General features: G+C 36.9%; 1 protein-coding gene across 7 annotated transcripts; it reads right to left on the reverse strand.

The window, feature by feature from the left end:
- Positions 1-1,264: 1,264 nt before the first annotated feature.
- LOC130427042 (interferon-induced GTP-binding protein Mx-like) lies at positions 1,265-24,184 on the reverse strand. Of its 7 annotated transcripts, none has more exons than XM_056754061.1 (13): positions 24,129-24,184; positions 21,323-21,562; positions 21,059-21,196; positions 20,783-20,937; positions 17,984-18,122; positions 17,676-17,874; positions 16,925-17,003; positions 16,682-16,804; positions 16,430-16,571; positions 15,855-16,013; positions 14,712-15,013; positions 10,183-14,322; positions 6,083-6,283 (listed from the first exon to the last, which is right to left on the reverse strand). In XM_056754061.1, exons 2-12 carry the CDS (start codon positions 21,543-21,545, stop codon positions 14,086-14,088), a joined length of 1,896 nt encoding a protein of 631 aa, XP_056610039.1. In that variant the 5' UTR covers positions 21,546-21,562; positions 24,129-24,184; the 3' UTR covers positions 6,083-6,283; positions 10,183-14,085. The 7 variants fall into 7 exon arrangements, with proteins under 7 accessions (XP_056610040.1, XP_056610039.1, XP_056610038.1 ...); XM_056754060.1 differs by lacking the exon at positions 24,129-24,184 and adding an exon at positions 22,241-24,099 and having other exon boundaries at positions 21,323-21,532; XM_056754059.1 differs by lacking the exon at positions 24,129-24,184 and adding an exon at positions 22,241-24,099.
- Between the last annotated feature and the right edge of the window lie 614 nt (positions 24,185-24,798).

Genomic DNA, 24,798 nt, shown 5'->3' on the forward strand with positions numbered 1-24,798 from the left:
TTGGGAGTCTTGGGACGTTTATAAAGTGTAAAGTTGAACGTTAGTTTTAGTGATATATTAATCTTATTCACAAAACACAAGCTTTGAACTTATTTCGGATATCTTTTTCTTTCTTTTTGAAATTGCTTGTTTTTCATAGCAATATCTGGCAACATTGTACATTAATAAAAAAAAAGCTTACAGACAAACTGTAACTTAATTGCTGACAGGAAGATACCACCATTGGTAAGACAAACGCAGTGATCATCGTTAATATCTGAAAGAAATGATTAACACCAACAAAAACAATAGCATAATACAAATATGTTTGTTACAGAATGAAATAGGCTATGCCATTGCCAAATAACGTTACTGACCAGCAGGATGACGTCTCATGCTCTTTAGTTAACCTTAAGTCATCAAAAAACATAAATTAAAGCAGTGTTTTCAACTGGTGGGTCGCAAAAACGTTTTGAGTGGGACGTCAAATGAGATGTTGTCAAGTTTTATATCGGTGTCATTATTCTAACGTTTTTATAACTTGTTATAAAATAAAAATTCCCTCACCTAAAAAAAAACGAACTTTCCAGTCCTGTCAGTCATAGGCTACTGTGCTCGTTGCGCGCAAATTTACCATGGTAACAGACCTTAACCCTCAAAATGCTACTTTATTTTCACTGTGTTTTTGTAATGTATTTCTAAATGACTGTGGTCTCGTCACACATACCAACTATTAACAAAAACTATTTTGGAACTGCTACCTTACCTAAGGTTACTTATACGGTACCTCATATTCATACAGTGTATCTATCTATCTATCTACTTATATATATATATATATATATATATATATATATATATATATATATATAAATGACTGAACTTAAATATACGAGCTTGATAAAAATGACCACTCTAGAAGAAATTTTCAGATGGCACATATATATATATATATATATACACACACACACACGTCTGTGAAATGTAAAAAATTATTTTGAATAAAAAAACTTTCGCAATCATCAACATGTCTGTCTATTTTGAAGTTTAGGAGTGCATTTGTGGGTGTTATTATAGCACAATTCTTAACACCTTACTTTAGACCTCACTAATTTTCAAACCCTGGTTACGGCCTTGGCTATTTCACTCCATTTTGGAGACAGTTCTGAGCTAGAACTGAAACCCTTAATAACAAGTCATTCATGAACTAGATAATAGTAAAAATTATAATAACTGGTTGAGTCGTAATACTAATAATCATGTGTAACAGCAGGAAAATTGTTTATTTAAGTTCAAGAAAAGACGGTATACAGACCAAAAAAATATAATAGCCTTCTAAAAAAAACTTCTTAACAGAACAGCTGCATGGAACAAACCATTGTAAATCAAAATAATGCGATTTTAAAATGTTATAAATGAACTAAACATTGGCTACAGTGGAACACAGCAATAATATGAAATGTAAAAAATATTAATCAAAAAGAACAGAAATTACCTATACTAATAGCCTAGACTTTGAAGCTTCTGTATATGGTATATTTAAAAAGAGTGCTCAAACTTCAGAGCGCACAAACTTGGTCAGACGTTTGCCAGCATTCTTCAGACGCTCCGAACGCTCTTTCAGCTCTTTTCTTTTACGGGCAACCTCATCATCTTCTTTGAGCAGATCGTCTGCATCAAATCTTCTATTGATGGCATACATTTCATTCTGGAGTCGAGATATGTACTTATCCACATGGTACAGAACTATCAGCGGAACTTGATTAGCCAGACGATCAGAGGTGATCTAGTAGCAAATACACACAAAAGACATTTAAATTCTAAAATTTAAATGCACAACTGTAGATTGCACAATGTCACATTGTTCTATCCTTACGTTGATCATACTTTTATTTTAAAGGTGACCTGTATAACGTTTTGTAAAAAAAAATGTCTTCAAATCTCAAATTAATTTGGGTTAGGGCTGTCAAACGAGTAACCACAATTAATCGCATCCAGAATAAAAGTTGTATTTATTCATATTTACCTATTATTGACTCTTTATATTGCTCTTAAATATATGCATGCATGCGTTTATAAAGACACAATTATTATGCAATGTACAGAGACAAATATTAACACACACGTTTCTTCTGGATGTGATTAATCGCGATTAATCGTTTAACAGCCCTAGAGGGAATACAATTATTTGTCAAGGGTAAATTTATATATACATTTATTCATTAAGCAAATATACTTCCCTGAAATAATGTAAATAAATTGTTTAAACAGTTATGTAAACTATACTTATTGATAAAGCTCATGAATGTATAAAATGTATAACTTGTCAAGCTTTCCCACAATATTTTCCATTGGTATGCGAACAGTAGCATGAATGTTACAAAAGATTACCGTTAAATAAGCATTGAGATTCCACGCTATGTTTTGAACATCGCTGATTTCCGGTACGACTTTTTGCTGTTGAACAACACCTTGCTGGCGAATGTAAAGAGAATCTTGACAGTAAATGATCTTCTCCATCCTAAACTGAGACTGGACTTTCTCCTCCGCTTTCTGAAATTCTTCTTCCAGAAAATCTTCTATTGGATATTCAGCTTCCCTTAACAGTCGCGGAAACCTCTCAAAGTGTTGGACAACAATAGTGTTCACGGAAGAGAGAACAATATCTGTTAAAAAAAATGGAGACCCAGAAGACCATCATGACAATTACTTTGTGCATATCATCCTCTAATTTTTCTCAATCATTTTTATGGGTGCCGGTAACTATACACGTAGGCCTATCATATCTATAAACAAGTCCAAAACAATGTCAGAACTATGGTAAATGCTTTTACTCACCTCTAACATCTTTAAGGAACGTTAAAGCAGGGTCCTCTAGCTCATCAATATGTTCACAGATAAGGCTTTCAAATGTCGTTTTGTCAACAACTCCAGGAAGCTCCTTTCCTCTGTGAACTCTTATATTATCTACAACTTCAGTCCTAAGGTGTAGATTTACTGGAGACACTGGACACAAGAGTTATGAAGGAAACCCTATGAAGGCTTCCAATGTCACATGTTGACAATGTACAATTTAAAGGAATCACAATGGAAGGAAACCAATTACAAATTTTTTCTAGGAGGTTTAAAATGCTAAACCACTATAGACTTTTGAACCACTAACACTGTTATTGTAAATGTCACAATAATTAGCAGAAGAATTTTTTTACCCATTGAAAATCTAAATAAAATCCAAATGTTATAAAATATCTTTATCAGAGATAGCAGTGACACAAATTCTCCCGGAAATGCTGATTGTCTAGTATAATCACAAACTCACTCTTAGCAGTTTTTTTATCCAGGAGCATTTTCCATGTATCACATTCCTTTTTGATTTGTGTGTAGACCTTCTTGCCTGAGACTTTGTGGTCGTCTTCTGCTCTGTTTAATTTTTCAAGTGCATCATTGTACTGGTGAATTTTCTAAATAACAAAGGTGTCATCAAGTTAATAGATTAAAAAAAAAAGTCACCAACAAACACTGAAGGGGTGTAATATGTAAAGGACAATCCACGGCTAGCCTGCCACAACATGAAGGCAAAGAAAATCTTTAAAATCCTTCAATGCACAGCTAGTTGTGGATTATCCAGTTTATGCCATGGTCATTTACCAAGTTGAAATTCGGCAAGGTAAAGCTCTTAGTGGTGTTTCCAGTGCAATCTTTGGTCTTACGGGTAAAAATGTCTGCTTTAACGGTGCTGTGTGTTATTTTTAACGGCATCTAACTCTTAGGTTAAGAATTGAGATCAACCGTTCACTCCAAATCTTCCCTTTTCAAGCACTACGGAGGCCAATAGAGGATTAAGATGTTGACACATTTTCTCTTCTTTCCCGAATGAGACAACGTGTTTACAAATATATTATATTGGATTTCTGGCTATAGATCGTTCAAAAAACGACACACTGGTCCTTTATATCTAACACAGATGTAAATAATGGTAGTCAAGGTGACTGGAACTTACTTACTGCCCAATATGCCGTCTGGCATGTAGGGCAGCAACAAAAGTTCTCTACTCCTGCCGGTCCTGTGCCATCCTCTCTAAGGTGGCCCATGACTGCTTCATAGCTTTCACTGGAATTACCTGTGTATTTAACGGTTTAAATCCACAAAATTGAGCCAATTGGAACCAACTATTCAGACCAGACCATTGTATGAATACAATAATTTGAAACATATTTTCACCTTAATCAGAAAATTGTTCTTTTCATGTTCATCAAGAGGAACTCCATCTCCCAGCAACTTGAGATCCTGAGTGGTCTTTGCTAGTTTCATCTTAAGTTCTTCCTGTAACTGTGGCAGTGAATTCTAAAGGTAAAGAAATGACATAGTAATATATTTTTTTATAAATCTAGAATTCCTATACTCCAAAGACTTTTACTACAACACATGCTCAGTTTCTTGTTAATGCTTTTATATCATGCAATTCTGCATACGTACAGTAATGTGTAAAACCAATTCATTTGTGAGTTTTTCTGCCAGACGGGGTATTGTAGCTTTACCATCCTTCAGAAGAGGCCTAAAGGAAAAATAAAGTTCAAAAGTGACAATGAAAATAGCTGTATAAAATTAAGGGCCATGGTTTGTAGGGCAATAATAAAACGCATTCTGAAATGTAAAACTTGCTATACTACAATGTAAATTTTTTTCAAAAAGGACGATCGCCATATTACATTATAATTTACATAGAAATCGGCTATTTTGTTATTTATTTGTGATACAATATGGTTGTAATGCAATAAGAAGAAAAACACATTTCTCACCTAAAATGAGCACTTGCTTTAAAAAACATTCTTTCTTTTTCCAAGGCTTCGGCCAGATTAAGTTTGTCATTGATATCTTGCTGGCCCCGGCACTTAACAATCATGTAGCCCTTCTCTAGTGGTATCTCAAGATTTTTAACTATTTTGACTACTGCCTCCTCCATGCCTTTGTCAACCAAATCTGGTTTAGTCAGAACACCTGCAAGAATATAGATTAATAATGTTTTAAATTAATGTTTTATTTGATTTTTTTTACAAAGTAAGACCACATAAACAAAGTCTGTGAAAATTGAATTCACTTATTTAATCAGTAGATTTATTGAAATAAACAGTACATACCCAGAGTCCTGAAACCACCTGGATCCACATTTGATGCCATCTGTATTGCGCCAGTGGTGGCAATATCAATGTTTGCCGGCACAACCACCAAGCTGATGGTCTCTTGTTTTTGAATAAACTTTTCAATTAGATCTTTAATCTGTTAAATAAAAAATCTCCATTACCACAATTCTGACCTCGTTAACTTTAATTTTTGCTCATGGCTGAGAACTTCTGTCTTGTGTTTGTAGCATTATTTTATTGATCATGTACAGTTTAAATACCATTCAAATGATTTCCTAACATTTGCATTATAGAAAAGAAAAACAGTGTTTAAACCTGGCTGGTTGGCAACCAAGCTAGATCACACAACACTCATAAATCACTTATAAACACTTATAAATACTGTAGATATATCAAATCTTACCTGCTTCTCGATGTCTTTTGGTTGGTTGCCAGTGGCAACTCTAGCAATGCCTGGCAGGTCAATGAGAGTAAGATCAGGAACATTATTGGACTGGATCTCTAAAGTAATCACCTCATGACTGATTCCTTCTTGTCCGGCCAATTTCATCTGAGCTACATACACAATAGATAATGTTAAGCTGACATCACCATTGCCCCACATATGACAAAACAAATTGAATACACTATTGAATTTCTTTAGAAACTGTGCAATACACACCATCTAAGACAGCATTCTCTACTTCTGCTGGACTTTCTAGTTCCATGTGTTGGTCCTTAAATGACAACACTCCAAGCCAGGTGTCTTCATTTTTCACTTTCTTCAGTTTGAGGACAAGGGGACATCGAGTGACAATACCTGTGTTTATACATGGTAAGCTGTCTATTTTTAATTGACCTATTCTTTTTATGGAGACAACTACTGTGCATACAGGTGTGGTTTCAAAAGTAGTGTATTGAAATGTGTTTGCATTATTTAACCTGTTCCTCTGGGCAATGCCACCCCAGACAGCGCCTCCAATACAGAACTCTTTCCTGAGCTCTGATCACCTATAACAGCAATAGCTGGCAGGTTCAAGTCTTTCTCAATGCCAAGTTCCCTGAGACTGTCAACAAGGTCAATGTGAGGACGCACCTTGTCTTCGTAATGTTGGACCAGATCCCAACTCATATTACCATGCTTTGAAGAACGTTGTGAAGACATGTTTGAATTTATGCTGCTTCTGCAAAATATGACAAAAAAGTTAGTCTACGCATACATAAAATTAATTAAAACGTAGGTAAATGATTAAACGCATTTCAAATACTCTGCTCAGTGCTGCTGGCAACACAAAAATCCAGCCGTTGCCTAAAAAATAATGTCGCAGTGCAACCAATTTCAATAAATTCCTACGCAAGTTAAAGGAGGCATGAATTAATATCACAATTTTAACCCGACCCTTTGTTATATAAGAGGGAATCGTATTCACGCAAACATCATGTGAGTGTCGGAACTGAAAACGCCTTTGTTACTGAGATTACATCTATTATTGACACCAAGCACAGCGAACGGAACGCCAGGTTCTGGAATGCACCTATCTATGACGACATTGATAGGTTGAACACCACCTACAGAAAAAAATATCAATGACTGCATCTCTATCCCCACCCACTGGTTCACGCATGACAGAACCAGTGGCATGGAACTGCAATAGAGCGAGCAAGCAATAAACAAACATGCCGTTAAAGATAGCTAAATATTGTGCCATCCCTGGTTGTGGAATAAAACTTGTCGCTGCATAACCTTCCTTCGGATTCCGATATTAGGAGTGCAGGGGTAAAGTTTATTTTTAAAGACGTTCCAGCTCATGTGGAAAAAACATGGAGCGTTTGTTCATTTCATTTCTCCGAGGATTCCTTCGTGAACAAGGCACAGGTCGAGACTCAATTTGTGGAGAGTTTAAAATTAAAAAGCAATGCCATGGTTCACAAGCAATGGTTGTCTTAAGCCCGTGCGAATCGCCATCTCTGTGATTCAGTGGGCTCATATATATTTTTTCAAGGTTTTACACACTGTTTGCAAAGAATGGAGGCTGCTTTGAAGTGTTTTGGTATTATTTCAGGTGCTGGGTGATATCCACAAGTTACCGGGAGTCTCCCGTCTGTTTATTTATCATGGAAACTCTCGTAACATTTGAGGCCCGCGATCGCGGTGATCTTTTGTCCGTTTCAGGATCACTGGTCTCAAATGCTTACAGGTACGGTCATATATCATTAAATGCAAAACAAGTATAGGCTATATAAACTATACACAAAGCCTTGCCATCATATCCGGGAAATAACTCCGTAAATTTGAGTAAAATCATCCCTTGCTAATGCGTCACATGAAAAACTAATGAAAAACTGGTCATTTATAAATCACAGAAGGTCTCCAGATAATACTAATGACCTACGAAAACTGTGAATGGTGCTAATGTGTAACCTTACGTTACGTCTCGAACCAAATCGACAGAAGGCTCCAACTACGTAAATTGCTATCCAATCAAAGTGGTGGGAATTTACTTCCAAGTGTCTTCAATACTTAGAACCGAGCGTTTGCAGAGCTGGTCTCAAAACCTGGGTAGGAAATAGCCCATTACTTATTGATTTTAATGTTTTTGGATGTAAAAACAACACGAACGTCATAAGTAGACCCCACATAACAGTATAAAACAATAAACAAATACAGTTCATCAGACCTTTAAGCTCATGCTGGGGTTGTTCATTATGGGACTTTATTGAAAAACACCAGGCAACAGCCAACTGCAGTGAAAAGAATGCAAGCCAGGATTTTTACGTATGTTTCCATCTGCTTGGTGGATAACCAAAAATCATACTTATTGGTTGTCATACCTTAAACACACTTTGCATGCTCTCATTATATGCTTTGGATGAGCAAAATTGTCGGGTTTTTGCCACAACTTTGTCTACTTCTTGTCTGCCTGCAGTGCAAGTCCTGCAATGTATACCATGGTTTCCTGGCTGGTCATTTGGATAGCTCGTGGAAGGGCTTTCGAGTCTGCCGTGCCGCTCTGCATTTAGAGGAAATCTTAAGGTCTAGAATATTACTCCTGTGAACGTCTCCTGTCGGATTTATGGACTTCGTCCGAGCGTATGTTGCTTGTCAGTCTTGTGGACCCTATCTCCAGTGATTACCTCCCATGTGGTCAAGAAGGACTCTGGGATCATTGTTAATTGAACTCAGCCTTGTGGATTATTATCTGTACACAGCCTAGTGGATTCAAAGCTAACAATTTTAGGTTCCCAGGTTCCTTTTTGGTTCTCCAGGAATGTTATCTTTGTGGAAATAGAACGTTAGTATCAGGTTACCATAACGATCTCTGAACCAACAACTAACGTTAAGGAACGTTCTCCCAACATTATAGAAGCCATGAAACTAAAGTTTTATTTCCTCAATGATAACAAAAAAGAAACCCTAAAAAAGACTTTCTGGGAACCAGAAACTAACGTAAGGGGTTATTATCCGTGCTGCACCTTGTGGTTTTTGCTTTTGGAGTTTTCCTGACAAAACTGTAATAAACTCTCAATGTAAATGAAATGCAAAAAGGGTGAAAACATTTCTTTTCGAAAGCATGCTGTACTGTAAATTTACTGACACTCCCAAAACGAAGCCGTGATGCCACACCTAATCCTCCTACCCATAGTGGAAAATTAGGGGATTTTTAATCTGGCAGGGAGTCAAATTTCAACACAATTCAACTTTCACTTTCAGTAAATTTAAGGTAGAGAGAATACTTTGTTCCAACCCTGTTTGCAACACGTGATTTCAGAGTAATCGACAGTTTTGCTCAACAGTGAATTGAAGCTCAATATACTCCGCTCAGTACGACTCAAAACCAACTTCACTGTGGGGATTGTTACATTGTTACATTTAAACTAACTTTTTTGCAAATGAGCGACTTTCGGAAACAGTTGATGTTATGGAGTGGATCAAGAGATGGAGCATTCAAAGGAGTGCACATATGTTTTTTTAACTGGTTCTCAAGAGAGCACCTAGAGATTCAGTTTGGTGCTCACATTGCAAATAGTGTGACAGATTATATTTACCCATTAAAAATAAAAGTAAAAAAGTAGTTACTTTTTAAAGAACAATAAACAAAATAATAAAGTGGGATAATACTATATGTATATTATTTTAAAGTACACTTAAAATACATCTATAACGTATTTCTTCTTGTTTTTCTTTTGACATTAGTAAATATTCATTTTCAACACCAATTTTGAAACCTAAAACGACAACCTTTTTTCGTTTTTGGCAGGTTGCTGGGAAGTGCACTTGGGTGCGCACATGGAGACTTGCAGTGCGGTGCGGAGCTAGGGTCGAGAATAGCATAGAGAAACACAAGCTGCGTGCAAGTGTCAAGTTTAAACAGCTTGTCCTTATAGAAAGTTTAAGAGAAGCGGCGTTTTGGTAGACGTGCGCGCTGTGTAGATCCAGACATTCACAGAGGCTGCGCGTGTCGCATGCTTCTCTACCGAAACCAGAACCAACAAATGCGGAGCTACCAATACCAATAACGAGATATCAGTAGTTTTAGCACAATCGGTTCAAACGGAAATCTTATCCAGTATAAAACTTAGTCGGTCTAAAACGGTGATTCTGCATCAAGAGGTTTCAACCATGTCAGTACGCAAATAAGCGGTCTAAACCTATTTACAGTGCGCATTTTAATTGTGTTCGCGCTGCGCACCACTTATGTCAACCCCTGAGCATTCACATATATCGTTTATTTCTTGTTTAATTGTAGATGCATTTGTATTTTTTATAATTAACCTTTCTAAATGTGTTATTCAATTGAATAAATTAACATTTTAATATCCCTTAAACGTCAATGGATCAGCTTCCTTTACAGTATATTTAATAAGTTTGGTATAAACGTTTTAGATGTTCGAGTTTTCACAAACCATTCGCGCAATCATTTGGATTTAGGCTACATAAGTATTCTTAGAATAACCTTAAAAATATGGTCAGCCAAAAGTGCATGAACTTCGAAACAAATTTGACAATTAAATAGTGATCCTAAAACATATAGCTACAATAGAATAGCAATTGGGTTAAAATGTGGAAAAAATGAATACTCACTGAATTCAAGCCACCGATAGAGAGCCTAGACACACGAGCGCGAGTCGTCTTCAAAATCATGGGGTTTGGTTTCATTTTATGTAATAATGTATGTCTCCCCTCAATGTCATATTTGCCCTTTATGAACTCCCCGCCTCTAATGATGATGTTGAGGTGGGAAATGTCGTAATTCCGAGATGTCTGGAACAGCGTACGTCTGTATTGTAGTTTTAATAAAATAATAGCCTACTTAACACAATTTCAAATATGTTTCTTTTTGGGAAAACGCTTGACATTAAAAAAAAACCAATAATAATTTGCTGAAGATTGTGTTACAGCAGTTAAATGGTTTATTTATGTAACTGTTCAATATATATACAACCTTCTTGGCAGAACCAGCTGAATGGAAAAAAAAACTAGTGTGGTCTACATTAGAACAATGTAACTTTCTTTACACCTAGCAAATTAACTTAACCGGCTGCACTGGAACACAACATAAAATGTGATATCCTTATAAAATAGACTGGATAATAAACTGAAGCTCCATCTGCTTGATGGATCACAAAAATCATACTTTTCCGTTGTCATACCTTAAACGCACTTTGCATGCTCTCATTATATGCTTTGTATGAGCAAAATTGTCGGGTCGCGGGGTCTAAGCACTTTGTTAGGGTTGTTTGTTTTGTTTCGAACACATGATTTGGCTTGCCATGCGTTCGGTCTCTCTGTCTGTTACCCACAACCCCTCATTTCCCGCGCTTGCTTTCTCATTATTGTTCTGCTCTCCTCACCCTGGACTGGTTTTGGTTTCTCTCTCCCCTCCTGCTTTCTCATTTGTCGAGTAAATTCTTAGTTTTTGGGTTTCCTAGTTAATCACATTTTTCCTCTAAGCTCCAGTGATGTTTTTGCCACAACTTTGTCTACTTCTTGTCTGCCTGCAGTGCAAGTCCTGCAATGTATACCATGGTTTCCTGGCTGGTCATTTGGATAGCTCGTGGAAGGGCTTTCCAGTCTGCCGTGCCGCTCTGCATTTAGAGGAAATCTTAAGGTCAAGAATATTACTCCTGTGAACGTCTCCTGTCGGATTTATGGACTTCGTCCGAGCGTATGTTGCTTGTCAGTCTTGTGGACGCTATCTCCAGTGATTACCTCCCATGTGGTCAAGAAGGACTCTGGGATCATTGTTAACTGAACTCTGCCTTGTGGATTATTATCTGTACACAGCCTAGTGGATTCAAAGCTAACAATTTTAGGTTCCCAGGTTCCTTTTTGGTTCTCCAGGAATGTTATCTTTGTGGAAATAGAACGTTAGTATCAGGTTCCCATAACGATCTCTGAACCAACAACTAACGTTAAGGAACGTTCTCCCAACATTATAGAAGCCATGAAACTAAAGTTTTATTTCCTCAATGATAACAAAAAAGAAACCCTAAAAAAGACTTTCTGGGAACCAGAAACTAACGTAAGGGGTTATTATCCGTGCTGCACCTTGTGGTTTTTGCTTTTGGAGTTTTCCTGACAAAACTGTAATAAACTCTCAATGTAAATGAAATGCAAAAAGGGTAAAACATTTATTTTCGAAAGCATGCTGTACTGTAAATTTACTGACACTCCCAAAACGAAGCCGTGATGCCACACCTAATCCTCCTACCCATAGTGGAAAATTAGGGGATTTTTAATCTGGCAGGGAGTCAAATTTCAACACAATTCAACTTTCACTTTCAGTAAATTTAAGGTAGAGAGAATACTTTGTTCCAACCCTGTTTGCAACACGTGATTTCAGAGTAATCGACAGTTTTGCTCAACAGTGAATTGAAGCTCAATATACTCCGCTCAGTACGACTCAAAACCAACTTCACTGTGGGGATTGTTACATTGTTACATTTAAACTAACTTTTTTGCAAATGAGCGACTTTCGGAAACAGTTGATGTTATGGAGTGGATCAAGAGATGGAGCATTCAAAGGAGTGCACATACGTTTTTTTAACTGGTTCTCAAGAGAGCACCTAGAGATTCAGTTTGGTGCTCACATTGCACATAGTGTGACAGATTATATTTACCCATTAAATATAAAAGTAAAAAAGTAGTTACTTTTTAAAGAACAATAAACAAAATAATAAAGTGGGATAATACTATATTTATATTATTTTAAAGTACACTTAAAATACATCTATAACGTATTTCTTCTTGTTTTTCTTTTGACATTAGTAAATATTCATTTTCAACACCAATTTTGAAACCTAAAACGACAACCTTTTTTCGTTTTTGGCAGGTTGCTGGGAAGTGCACTTGGGTGCGCACATGGAGACTTGCAGTGCGGTGCGGAGCTAGGGTCGAGAATAGCATAGAGAAACACAAGCTGCGTGCAAGTGTCAAGTTTAAACAGCTTGTCCTTATAGAAAGTTTAAGAGAAGCGGCGTTTTGGTAGACGTGCGCGCTGTGTAGATCCAGACATTCACAGAGGCTGCGCGTGTCGCATGCTTCTCTACCGAAACCAGAACCAACAAATGCGGAGCTACCAATACCAATAACGAGATATCAGTAGTTTTAGCACAATCGGTTCAAACGGAAATCTTATCCAGTATAAAACTTAGTCGGTCTAAAACGGTGATTCTGCATCAAGAGGTTTCAACCATGTCAGTACGCAAATAAGCGGTCTAAACCTATTTACAGTGCGCATTTTAATTGTGTTCGCGCTGCGCACCACTTATGTCAACCCCTGAGCATTCACATATATCGTTTATTTCTTGTTTAATTGTAGATGCATTTGTATTTTTTATAATTAACCTTTCTAAATGTGTTATTCAATTGAATAAATTAACATTTTAATATCCCTTAAACGTCAATGGATCAGCTTCCTTTACAGTATATTTAATAAGTTTGGTATAAACGTTTTAGATGTTCGAGTTTTCACAAACCATTCGCGCAATCATTTGGATTTAGGCTACATAAGTATTCTTAGAATAACCTTAAAAATATGGTCAGCCAAAAGTGCATGAACTTCGAAACAAATTTGACAATTAAATAGTGATCCTAAAACATATAGCTACAATAGAATAGCAATTGGGTTAAAATGTGGAAAAAATGAATACTCACTGAATTCAAGCCACCGATAGAGAGCCTAGACACACGAGCGCGAGTCGTCTTCAAAATCATGGGGTTTGGTTTCATTTTATGTAATAATGTATGTCTCCCCTCAATGTCATATTTGCCCTTTATGAACTCCCCGCCTCTAATGATGATGTTGAGGTGGGAAATGTCGTAATTCCGAGATGTCTGGAACAGCGTACGTCTGTATTGTAGTTTTAATAAAATAATAGCCTACTTAACACAATTTCAAATATGTTTCTTTTTGGGAAAACGCTTGACATTAAAAAAAAACCAATAATAATTTGCTGAAGATTGTGTTACAGCAGTTAAATGGTTTATTTATGTAACTGTTCAATATATATACAACCTTCTTGGCAGAACTAGCTGAATGGAAAAAAACTGGTGTGGTCTACATTAGAACAATGTAACTTTCTTTACACCTAGCAAATTAACTTAACCGGCTGCAGTGGAACACAACATAAAATATGACATCCTTATAAAATAGACTGGATAATAAACTGAAGCATCTGTTAGGCTATAACAAAGAAAACTGTGCTCAGTGTCCAAAATGTAAAAACTTGGACAAAACTTTGCCAGTACTATTTAGGCACCCAGTCAGCAAACAAGACTATGGTGACCTTCCCAATAAACCTCCTAAACAGAGCCAGCTGAATGGAAAATAAATGTACAGTGAAGTCAACATCAGAATAATCCAACTTTCTTAAGATCTAGCAAATTAATTTAAACTGGCTATAGTGGAAACAACATAAAATATGACATATCCTAATACATAGACTGAAGCTAGGTATGTACTGTATATGAAAAAAACTGTGCTCAGTGTGCAGAAATCACAAACTTGGACATAACTTTGCCAGCAGACTTTAGGCGCCCCAGGCGCTCGATCAGCTCTTTTCTTTTACTAGCAACATCAGAATCTTCTTTGAGCAGATCTTCTGTAATGTTTCTTCCAATCATGGCAAGCATCGCATTCTGAAGCAGAGATATGTACTGATCCAGCATGTGGTACTGAACTATCAGCGGCACTTGGTTAGCCAGACGGTCAGAGGTGATCTAGCAAAATACATAAGAAATTTAAAAGTCATTCTAAACATGCAAGACAACATTTATCACAAGACATTGCTCAACCCAAAGTTTGATAATTTTATCATTATGTTTCTATACTAGGAAAAAATAAGATTAATTTCTTAAAGGTGTCCTGTGTATTGTAAACATTGTTTGTAAAATTCTATTTTTTTATTTCAAATGAATGTCTGAAAACAATTGAATGTAAATCATGTGTAAATAAAAAATATTAATAATTTGTTGTTTGAACATGGAAACTTGTAATATCATGTTTAGAAGTGAATTGCATAGCTTGCCAAATCAAAGACCGATGACAAAGTCTCAATTCTTTTTTATATAAATGCATACAAATGAAAAAAAATGTTTAAAATGATTACCATTAAATAGGCATTGAGGTGCTGTGCCATCTCTCGTACATCGGCACTGATGCTCCTACCCTTTGAAAAAACAAAGCCAGTTGTGCTTGGTTGCTGTTTTACAGCTTCTAGCTGGCGACTGTAGAGAGAGTCTTGAGAGTACACAATCTTCTCCATCCTAAACTGAGACAGCACTTTCTCCTCCGCTTTCCGAAACTCATTTTCAAGAAAATCTTCAATTGGATCTTTAGCAGCCCTCATGAGGCAAGAGAACGCCTTGAAGTGATGGCTAACAATGGTGTTCACACAAGAATGAACAATATCTGTAAATAATGTGGACCAGAAAACAAGCCAATTAAAAGAGATCGTCTGAAAAGATGTCTAATTTATTATCTCAATCATTTTGAATGAAAGCCATAATTGTATTGTTCGCTAAAGAACAATTTATAAAATAAGACATAATCATGTCAGGGTTTTTGAGGGAAGAACCCAAATGCAGGCAGCGGTTGGTGATGAAGGGGTTAACAACGGCATTTATTACTCAAACACAAAACAAAGCACCACGACGGGGTGTAAAAACATACATGACTTAATCTAAAAAACTTGAAAACAACACTTTCCACAATGGGGCAAATACAAGAAAACAGAAAACTAAACGTACTATAAAATGAACACGACTAGACTTAAACAATAACACGACTTGGGAATCCAACGGGGAGAATATCCAAACACGGCAAGGCAAGGCAAGGCAAGGCAAGGCAAGGCAAGGCAAGGCAAGGCGAGTAAACAGGTGAGAACTACAGGTGAGCAAAGTACATTCAGATACATTCAGATACATACAGATACAACGAACGAGCACAGGACAATAGACATGAGGATCTTATATAGGGGAGACAGACAAAGGATAATTAACCGTGACCAGGTGACAGGGATGAAACACTTATGGGATGGTAACAAGGAAACGAGATGGCGAGAACAAAGACGCAGACCGGAGAGAGAGAGTATAGAAGGCCTCTAGGTAAACTATCTCTCCCTCCACACAAACCCGAAGGCTATGCCATGACTCCGCCCACAAGACCAAGAATAGACATGACATGATGGCGGAATCATGACATAATCATGTCCAAAACCACGGTTATGGCTATAGTAAACCTTGCTCCTTACCTGTGACATCCTTGAGGAGTTTTAATGCAGGTTCCTCTAGCTCCTCGATATGTTTCTTGACAATGCTCTCAAATGTTCCGTAGTTAACAAATCCAGGAAGCTCCTTTCCTCTCCGATTTCTAATGTACTCTTCAACCTCATCTCGAAGGTGTTCCTCCGCTATAGACAATTAACACAGAACTATGAATCAACTTTAATTATTATATTAATTATTATATAATTATTAAAGCACTGGGTAGTAGGTAGCACGACCTCTATGCGTGGGCCTCTTAAAGACTTCTAATGTCGCACATAGGTGTACAGTAATTACATGGAACCATGACCATGGGAAACTACAAATAACAAATGTTTACTGGTTATGTTGACAGGTTCAAAGTATTAACCACTACAGGTTTGTGAGCCACTATGTTAAACTCCCAGACTCTTGTAAACTTCAAGATTATCATCATTCCAGAAAACTTTACCAACACTTTTTTCACCACTGACACAAACATTCCTGGGCACTCAATATTTGTTGTAGAGTATTTAATAGATAAAACTTTATTGTTAGCTTTCTAATATTACGTGAAACTCACTCCTAACAGTTTTGTCATCCAGGAGGCATTTCCATCTGCTAAACTCCTTTCTAATTTTGGTGAAGACCCTCATGTCTGAATTTTTTATGTCTTCTTCAGCTCTTTTTACTCCTTCAAGTACATCATTGAACTGCCTGAGTTTCTGCAGGACACAAGTGTCACCAAGTCATTAGATCCAAACAAAACACAAAGACAAAGAAATACTACTGGTGTGAAACATATACTGTACAATAATTTCCAACATGTTTTCACCATAATCAGAAAATTGTCTCTTTCATGTCGATCAAGAGGAACACCATCTCCAAGCACTTTGAGATCATCAGTGGTCTTAGCTAGTTTCATCTCAAGCTGTTTCTTTAACTGTGGAAGTGATTTCTGAAGGTAAAGAAAATACATTGAGACCCTTGAATTAACCCATGTTTCATACGCTCTGTTCAGTATCAATGCTTTATGCCATGCAATTTTGTACGGACACACGGACACGGAAACACGTACGGATATGTGCAAAACCAGTTCTTTAGTGAGTCTTTCTGCAAGAAAGGGTATTGTAGCTTTACCATCCTCAAGAAGAGACCTAAAGAGAAAAGTTCAATATTGACAAGGACTCCAAAAGGACAATAATAGCAGTATTAAATTGAGGGCCCTAAGAGAAAAAATTACAACTCTCTAAGAACCAATGCAGTATGTGCATCTTGTGTGTATGTTTTTTTTTGTGTTCCTGTGTTTAAAGCGTGTGGTTTTGTTTGTACGTGTTTTGTGGATATCTGTGTGTATGTATCCGCGTGTGTGTCTGTGATTGTTTGTGTGCCTGTATGTGTGTTGTGTTTCATGCATGTGTGCGTGTCTTTCTGCATCATGTGAGTATGTATGTGTGCTTTATTTTGTGTGTCCTTTATGAATGGGAGTGCATCTATTCACTTTGCTTCTCATATTTTTTTATAAATCTAATGTATTATTTACAGTTATTTCCATATTAACTCATATAGTTAATATGTTTCATTTACAGCTGCTTTGTAACACTGAAAATGGTAAAAAGACTGTATAAATAAAATTTGAGTTGAGTATTAAATAGACATACATCTACAATTATTTTAAGAATACTACATTTTGAAAATGAATTAATATCAAAGGAAAATGAACATTGAATATCAGATATGCCACATTGCCTGTATTATCATATATTTCCTTATTATTTGTTTGTGTAACAGTCTGCTTTCTGAATAAATCAAGAAAAAACATTTCTTGCCTGTAATGAGGATTTTCATCAAAAAACGTTCTTTCTTTATCCAAGGCTTTGGCCAGAGTAAGTTTGTCATTGATATCTTGCTGGCCCCGGCACTTAACAATCATGTAGCCCTTGTAAAGTGGTATCACAAGATTGTTAACGGTTTTGACTACGGTCTCCTCCATGCCTTTGTCCACCAAATCTGGCTTAGTCAGAATACCTGCAGGAATTAATTTTATTATTACTAAATTTCTCACCCCAAAGCGTGATCAGTCTCAGAAAATTCAGTTCACTTATTTAATGTTTAGTTTAATTGCAGTGATACATACCCAGTGTCCTGGAACCGTTTGGATCCACTCTGAATGCCATCTGTAGTGCTTCAGTGGTGGCAATATCAATGTTTGCCGGCACAACCACCAAACTGATAGTCTCTTGTTTTTTAATAAACTTTTCAATTAGATCTTTAATCTGTTAACGAAAAACAAGCATTACATGAGAGACTACCTAATACATTTATCCTATACAAATTAAGCCATGCATATTTATTTAAAAAAACACATATTTACAATTTGTTGGTACCATTACAGCACATTGAAATAATGCTTCATTCCTCCTGAAGAGTGATGAAATTAAAAGCTATAGTACCATGTATACTTGCATGCCTTGCATGTCATAGAATAAAGCAAAGATGCTGTGGAAAGAGATGAATTGTTGCTTATTCTACAAAGCTATTCTAAAATGGCCTGGACACATTTGTTGGTACATAATTGGATTATAGTGATATTTCAAACTAACTTGTTTCTTAAATTAGTATCACACATGTATCCAATCTTGTATGCAGGCATTCAGCCTATTTAAACGTAGAAAAGTAATCACTGTGCTGTTGGGTATCAGTGTGTGCACCACTCGGACCATAGTCCAGAGAAAGCAAAGGACAGAGTTGTCTGAGGAGCTCAGGGTAAAGGAAAAGGCTACAAAACCACCTCCAAGGAGATCGATGTTTCTGTGACAACTGTTGCAAATATTATGAAGAAGTTTAAGGTCCATGGAATTGTAGCCAACCTCCCTGGCCGCGGCCGAAAGAGGAAAATCGACCCAAGATTGAACAGAGTGCGAATGGTGGAAAAAGAACCAAGGATAACTGCCAAAGAGATACAAGCTGAACTCCAAGGTGAAGGTATGTCAGTTTCTGATCGCACCATCCATCACTTTGTAAGCAAAAGTGGGCTCCATGGAAGAAGACCGTGGAGGAAAAAAAAACATAAAGCCAGATTGGAATTTGATCAAATTCATATTGACAAGCCACAATCCTTCAAGGCATTCTGGAGCGAAACGTACTAACCAGTGTCAGAAAGCTCCGTCTCAGACGCAGGTCATGAGTCCTCCAACTTGTAAGGACCCAAAACACACAGCTAAAATCACCCAAGAATGGATAAGAACAAAACATTGCACTATTTTGAAGTGGCCTTCTATGGAGTCCTAATCTGAATCCAAACAATACATCTATAGAAAGAGCTGAAACTTGCAGTCTGGAGAAGTCACAAATCAAATCTTTGACAGCTGAAGCAGTTTGCTCAGGAAGAGTTTGGCAAACTAAGTTTTTAACAGGAGCTGAAGTCAAATTGAGAGCTACAGAAACAGTTGGTTGCAGTGATGGCCTCTAAAGGTTGTGCAACAAAATATTAGGTTAGGGCTTCCAACATTTTTGTCCATGACATTTTAATTTCTTTAATTATTAACAAATGTATTCTTTTTATGTTAATTAAAAAATCAAAAGCAAAGTCTGATTTCCATTAAAGCGATTAAATTTCAATTTGCTGTTAATTTACTCACCCCCAGGCCATCCCAGATGTAGGTGACAGAGGTGAGTAGAACCATTTAGAAGATTGTTTGGTAAATGCGCAGCTCTCTTTATTTCATATGATGGTAGTCTATGAGGTCCACCAGTCAAAGAGTTCCTAAAGCACAAAATTCCAAAAAAGCAGCTCCTGGCAACATGTTGACGACCTGTGAAGCAAATCGTTCAATATTTTCAAAAACTGAAGGTCATTTTTAATAAAATTAGCTATATTGTGTACACGATCGCAATCTTCTTGTAGTATTTGGTGGCGGATGGCATACTGGCATCTGTTGCGTTTAGCCACACCTGCAGAAAGGGAGTGTTGAGGCTGTACAGTATCGCTAATATTATTAAAAATGACATTGAAATGACACTAAAAATATTGAACGATTCTCTTCACAAGACATATCGCCAGGAGCCACTTTTTTGGAATTATGTGCTTTAGGAACTCTTAGACAGGTGGATTCCATTGTCAGTTTCAAGTTATTTCAGAGAAAATTGTGCTATTCTTCGTTTCTTGTGGAGGGGTACCAACAAATTTTAGCCCGTCTGCATGTTTAGTAACTTAAAATATTTTAAAGGTTATTGACAAAGTGACATACAACACATTCATTTTATTTAAGAATAAAATGATACAATTTTGGTTTCTGATCTGAAAACAAAAAAGCACACTTCAGAAGATGTTATCTGACATGACATTCATATTTCTCCTCTCAGATTGTTTTATGCAGTTAAAATGAACATTATGTGACCCTGGATCACAAAACCAGTCTTAAGTAGCATCTGAAATTTTTTAGTAAAAGATAGAATGTATGGCTCAAAATTATCAAATGTTCTTTTGTGCCAAAAATCATAAGGATATTAATCATAGATCATGTTCCATGAAGTTTGTAAATTTCCTACATTAAATATATAAAAACATTAAACATTACCCATAAGACTGATTTTGTTGTCCATATATGAATTTCCACATTAGTTACAATAACAACCAGGTAGCTTAACATTACCCCTTACTTATTTATCTTATTAATAATTATTATTAATGTCAATCAATAGAATATATTAAAAACAGAAGTACTTGTATCTCGTAATTTTACACCACTGTGTGGGATCATGGACGGTAACAAGTAATGAGTGGATTTTAAACATTCACATAAACAAATATTGTTCCCCCCCAAAAAATAGAGCAGAATTTGTTTGTGTGGTTGGCAAACAAGCTAGATCCTGAACACGTATAACATGTTTAAACACAGAGTTTATACTGTAGTGTAGATCAATTAAATCTTACCTGTTTCTCGATGTCTTTAGGCTGGTTGCCAGTGGCAACCCTAGCAATGCCTGGCAGGTCAATGAGAGTAAGATCAGGGACATCACTCGACTGGATCTCTAGAGTGATCATTTCAGAACTGATTCCTTCTCCTTTTCCAGCCAATGCTGTTTGAGCTACATTCACAATAAAAAATGTTGCGGTGACATCTCAATCAACTCACATTCGATAAAACATGTTTTGATTAAGTATTTAAAAGACTTTCATCAAATTTCTTCAAAAACCTGTAATACAGACCATCCAAGACAGCATTCTCTATTTCTGCTGGATTTTTGAGTTTCTTGTATTGATCCTTGAATGACAACAATCCATGCCAGGTGTCTTCTTTTTTCACTCTCTTCAATTTGAGCACAAGGGGACATCGAGTGACGATACCTGTGTATATAAATGGTTTGCTGACATTTTGTAAAGGACTAATGGATTTATAGAGAGAGAGCAACACCGTGCAAACAGGTATAACTATTTTGCAAATTTACTTGAATGGTGCTTGTGTTGTAATACCTGTTCCTCTGGGCAGTGCCACTCCAGACAGCGCCTCTAATACAGAACTCTTTCCTGAGCTCTGGTCACCTATAACAGCAATAGCTGGCAGGTTCAGGTCCTTCTCAACACCTAGTGTTCTGAGATGGTCCACAAGGTCAATACAGGGACGCACCTTTTCTTCATAGTGTTGGTTCAGACCACTAGCTATATTTCCTCGCCTTGAAGGACCTTGTGGAGACATGTTAATGTATGTTGATTCTGCAAAATATGACCAAGACGTAAGTGGCTGAAAGTAAGAGAGTTTTACTTTCTTCAGTTTTTCAAGTGGGTGTATTTTTTGTTTCTATTTAGGCCTGTGTTATCCTTAAAACATTTTTAAACTTGTTAAGGTCTACTAACAGTACTTCATAGTGAATATATTGATCATGCTTTTTTATATCACTCTTTGTTAATATTATTAATGTTTAAAAAAAAGCAGAAATGTTTTGAGGTGGATTTTTAAAACTTCAGATTGAAAGTATGAAAAACGGATAAAAATATATAATTTCTAGGTAAAATGCATTTAAAAAGTATTAATAAAGGGAGTGTTTAAAACCCTACTGTCCACACACCTGAAGCTTATATGCAGAGACAAACATCAAAAAATCCTGTTTTGGAAAAATAATCCAAATATCTATGTTCCGTGAACATTTAAGACTTAAAAGTAGTTGTAAAGAAGTACGTACTTTTGAATGAAGTAGGCATACAAATATTGTACTTGAACAGGTTAAATACAGCTAAATTCTCTCAAAAGTACGAATAGCATGAAAGTAGTGAATAGTGAGTTTTAATATCACATAAAGCAAAAATTCAACAAACCTTTTCTAGCCCTCCTAAAACTTCCCATAAATTTGTCGTAGAAAAGAGTTGAGGACAGAAAGAAGCAGGTATACTCACTGGACACTGGACATACAAGCACTGACGTGGATATCATTCAACCGGTTAGGTTTCGGTTTCATTTCACCTAAAAAACTAGTGTTTGTTTCCATAGAATGAGTTTGTGTTGACAGTAAGTTTCGCAGAAATAACAAGTTTCCATTTCCTTATGGTGTGTTCAGACCAAACGCGAATGGCGCGTCAAGCGCGAGTGATTTACATGTTAAGTCAATGCAAAGACGCGATAGACCTACTTGCGGCGCGAATCGCGCGAATGAGGCGGCGCGAATGACGCGAATTGCGCGAATGAGGCGGCGCGAATGAAGCGAATTGCGCGAATGACGCGAATTGCGCGGACAACGCAACATCATAATCACCTGACTGCTAGAGCAAGCTACTGATTGGTTAACGCGGCGCGAATTTTCGCCAAAGTTCAGATTTTTCAACTCGAGCGAATCGCGCGAAACGCGCGTATCGCGCGAATCACGCGAACGCTCAATTCGCGCGATTCGCTCGAGTTGAAAAATCTGAACTTGCTCTAGCAGTCAGGTGATTATGATGTTGCGAGGGGACGCAGAAATCTCAACAACAATGGAGGACAAAATCACCGTTGCATTATGTGGATACCTGGAGCTGTACGATACATCTTACTTTTATCGAAACTGAAATAAAAAGGATTTTGCTTGGAAGAAAGTGAGTGAGGAGGTCGGACAATCTGGCAAGTTGTCAAAAACGATCTTTACACAATTTAAGCAATTTATCTATAATGGATTGGAGCCTGCTGGCAGAGGCCCCTCCCATGACGCGAATTCGCGTCTGCATTGAAGTGAGTTTGACGCGCGAATGAAGCGAATTTGACGCGCCAATGAAGCGAATTTGACGCGCCAATGAAGCGAGTAAACTAAAATGTTCAAGCGTCAAAGTACACGCGAATTACGCGATTTATTCGCGCAATTCGCGTTCGGTCTGAACACAACATTAGACACCACTCAATACAATGGGCTTTATGCATGCGTGACTTCCGCGTTTCACGGTCAGCCCTGACCCGCATAAGCGATCTTAGCATAAAAGCATCCACCTGTGAACATTTATTCGCTTTGCAGTTGGTCCCTAGTCAATTATTTCCATTATGTATTTATTGCACAGCCAAGAAGGCTGCATTAGTTAGATCAACCGGAACCAGGAACACATCCAACAACAAATGATGTACTTGTTGCATCAAAGAGTGCAGGACGAGCGGCTGGATAACCATTTTTTTCCGTCTGTGTGTAGAGTGGGGCATTCGTATAAACAGTGACCATACAAGAATTTGAACCTCAAAATAATATTATAAATGTGGGGGAAAAGGACAAAAAATGTCCACTTTTTGAGAAAAAGAACTAACGTCACCACCCCCTTCACAACATTAACTGGTTACGGCCCTGTATGTTATGCTCTCGCTCTGGTCCTTTGTAATATCCTGAATCGAACTGAATGAGCTAAATTGTTCATTTGTACTGTTATGTTCTTCTTTCTACATTAGGAAATAGGACATAAATAAAAGGAAATAATTAAAAAACAGGTAGCGAGTTAGCATTTTACCACTTCAGGTTCCATGTTTTTGGGTTTGCATCAGTTGGCTAACGAAAGCTTTAGGTAATTTCACGATTGTTTCTACGATATATAACACAATTAATGACCCATTCGTGGTCTTTCAAACTGCGGGTTAATAGATATTATTTTCAAGGGACGTGAAATGTCATCGCGCATAAAAAAGCAACGTGGGCACAATTAACACGTAGTGTCAAGTTATTCTGTTTATAGCCTCGTGTTATTTTATTATTGAGGCGATTGTATTTAGTCTTCATTCATATTTTTTGTCTTAATTTGTAACAATTACTTGATAGACAGACATGCAAGTGCGATATACCTTTTTAAAACACCTTAAAACAGCGAGTGATATCTGAAGCGCATGCCACAGTACGGAGAGCAGCCAGCGTTGCACATCGGTTTGATTTAAAATTGAAACCATGCATACTGCCATCTGCTGGTCTAGTGACAGTACAGCTTTGAAATAACCGTGTGTGTGTATAGTTCAGAATCTGTTTTTAAGAGGAGGAGTCTGAAGACCTGTGGTGTATTCCAGAAAGCTGGTTATGTGACATACCCGGGTAAGTTTAAGGGTTAGTTAGCTGGTAGCCTCAACTTTCGGTTCCAAAAACGGAGATAACTTTCAGGGAATGTAAGTAACCATAGCAACTCACTCTCTGAAGATAACCTGATCCGGAGCAGGTTATGTTCCAGGGTTAGTTCATTTTACGGAAATGTTTCTTAGCTTTAGGGGTTGTCTGCGCTTTTCGATGAGCGTCAAGTGGGCGTGGAAGCACAGATAACGTATAATATATACTCATTTTACAATAACATTTTCAATCTCATCTATCGCAATTCAGCATTCAGAACTAATTTTATTATTACGTTTATTATTTAACCTTTTAAAATGAAACAATCTTTAAATAAAATAATGTAAGCTGTTATTGTTTAACTTTATGTATTTATATTAAATACTGTATAAACTTTGAATTAGGTTTATTAAAAAATCT

This window comes from Triplophysa dalaica, chromosome 8, assembly GCF_015846415.1.
Source record: "Triplophysa dalaica isolate WHDGS20190420 chromosome 8, ASM1584641v1, whole genome shotgun sequence".
NCBI classification, from domain to species: Eukaryota; Metazoa; Chordata; class Actinopteri; order Cypriniformes; family Nemacheilidae; genus Triplophysa; species Triplophysa dalaica.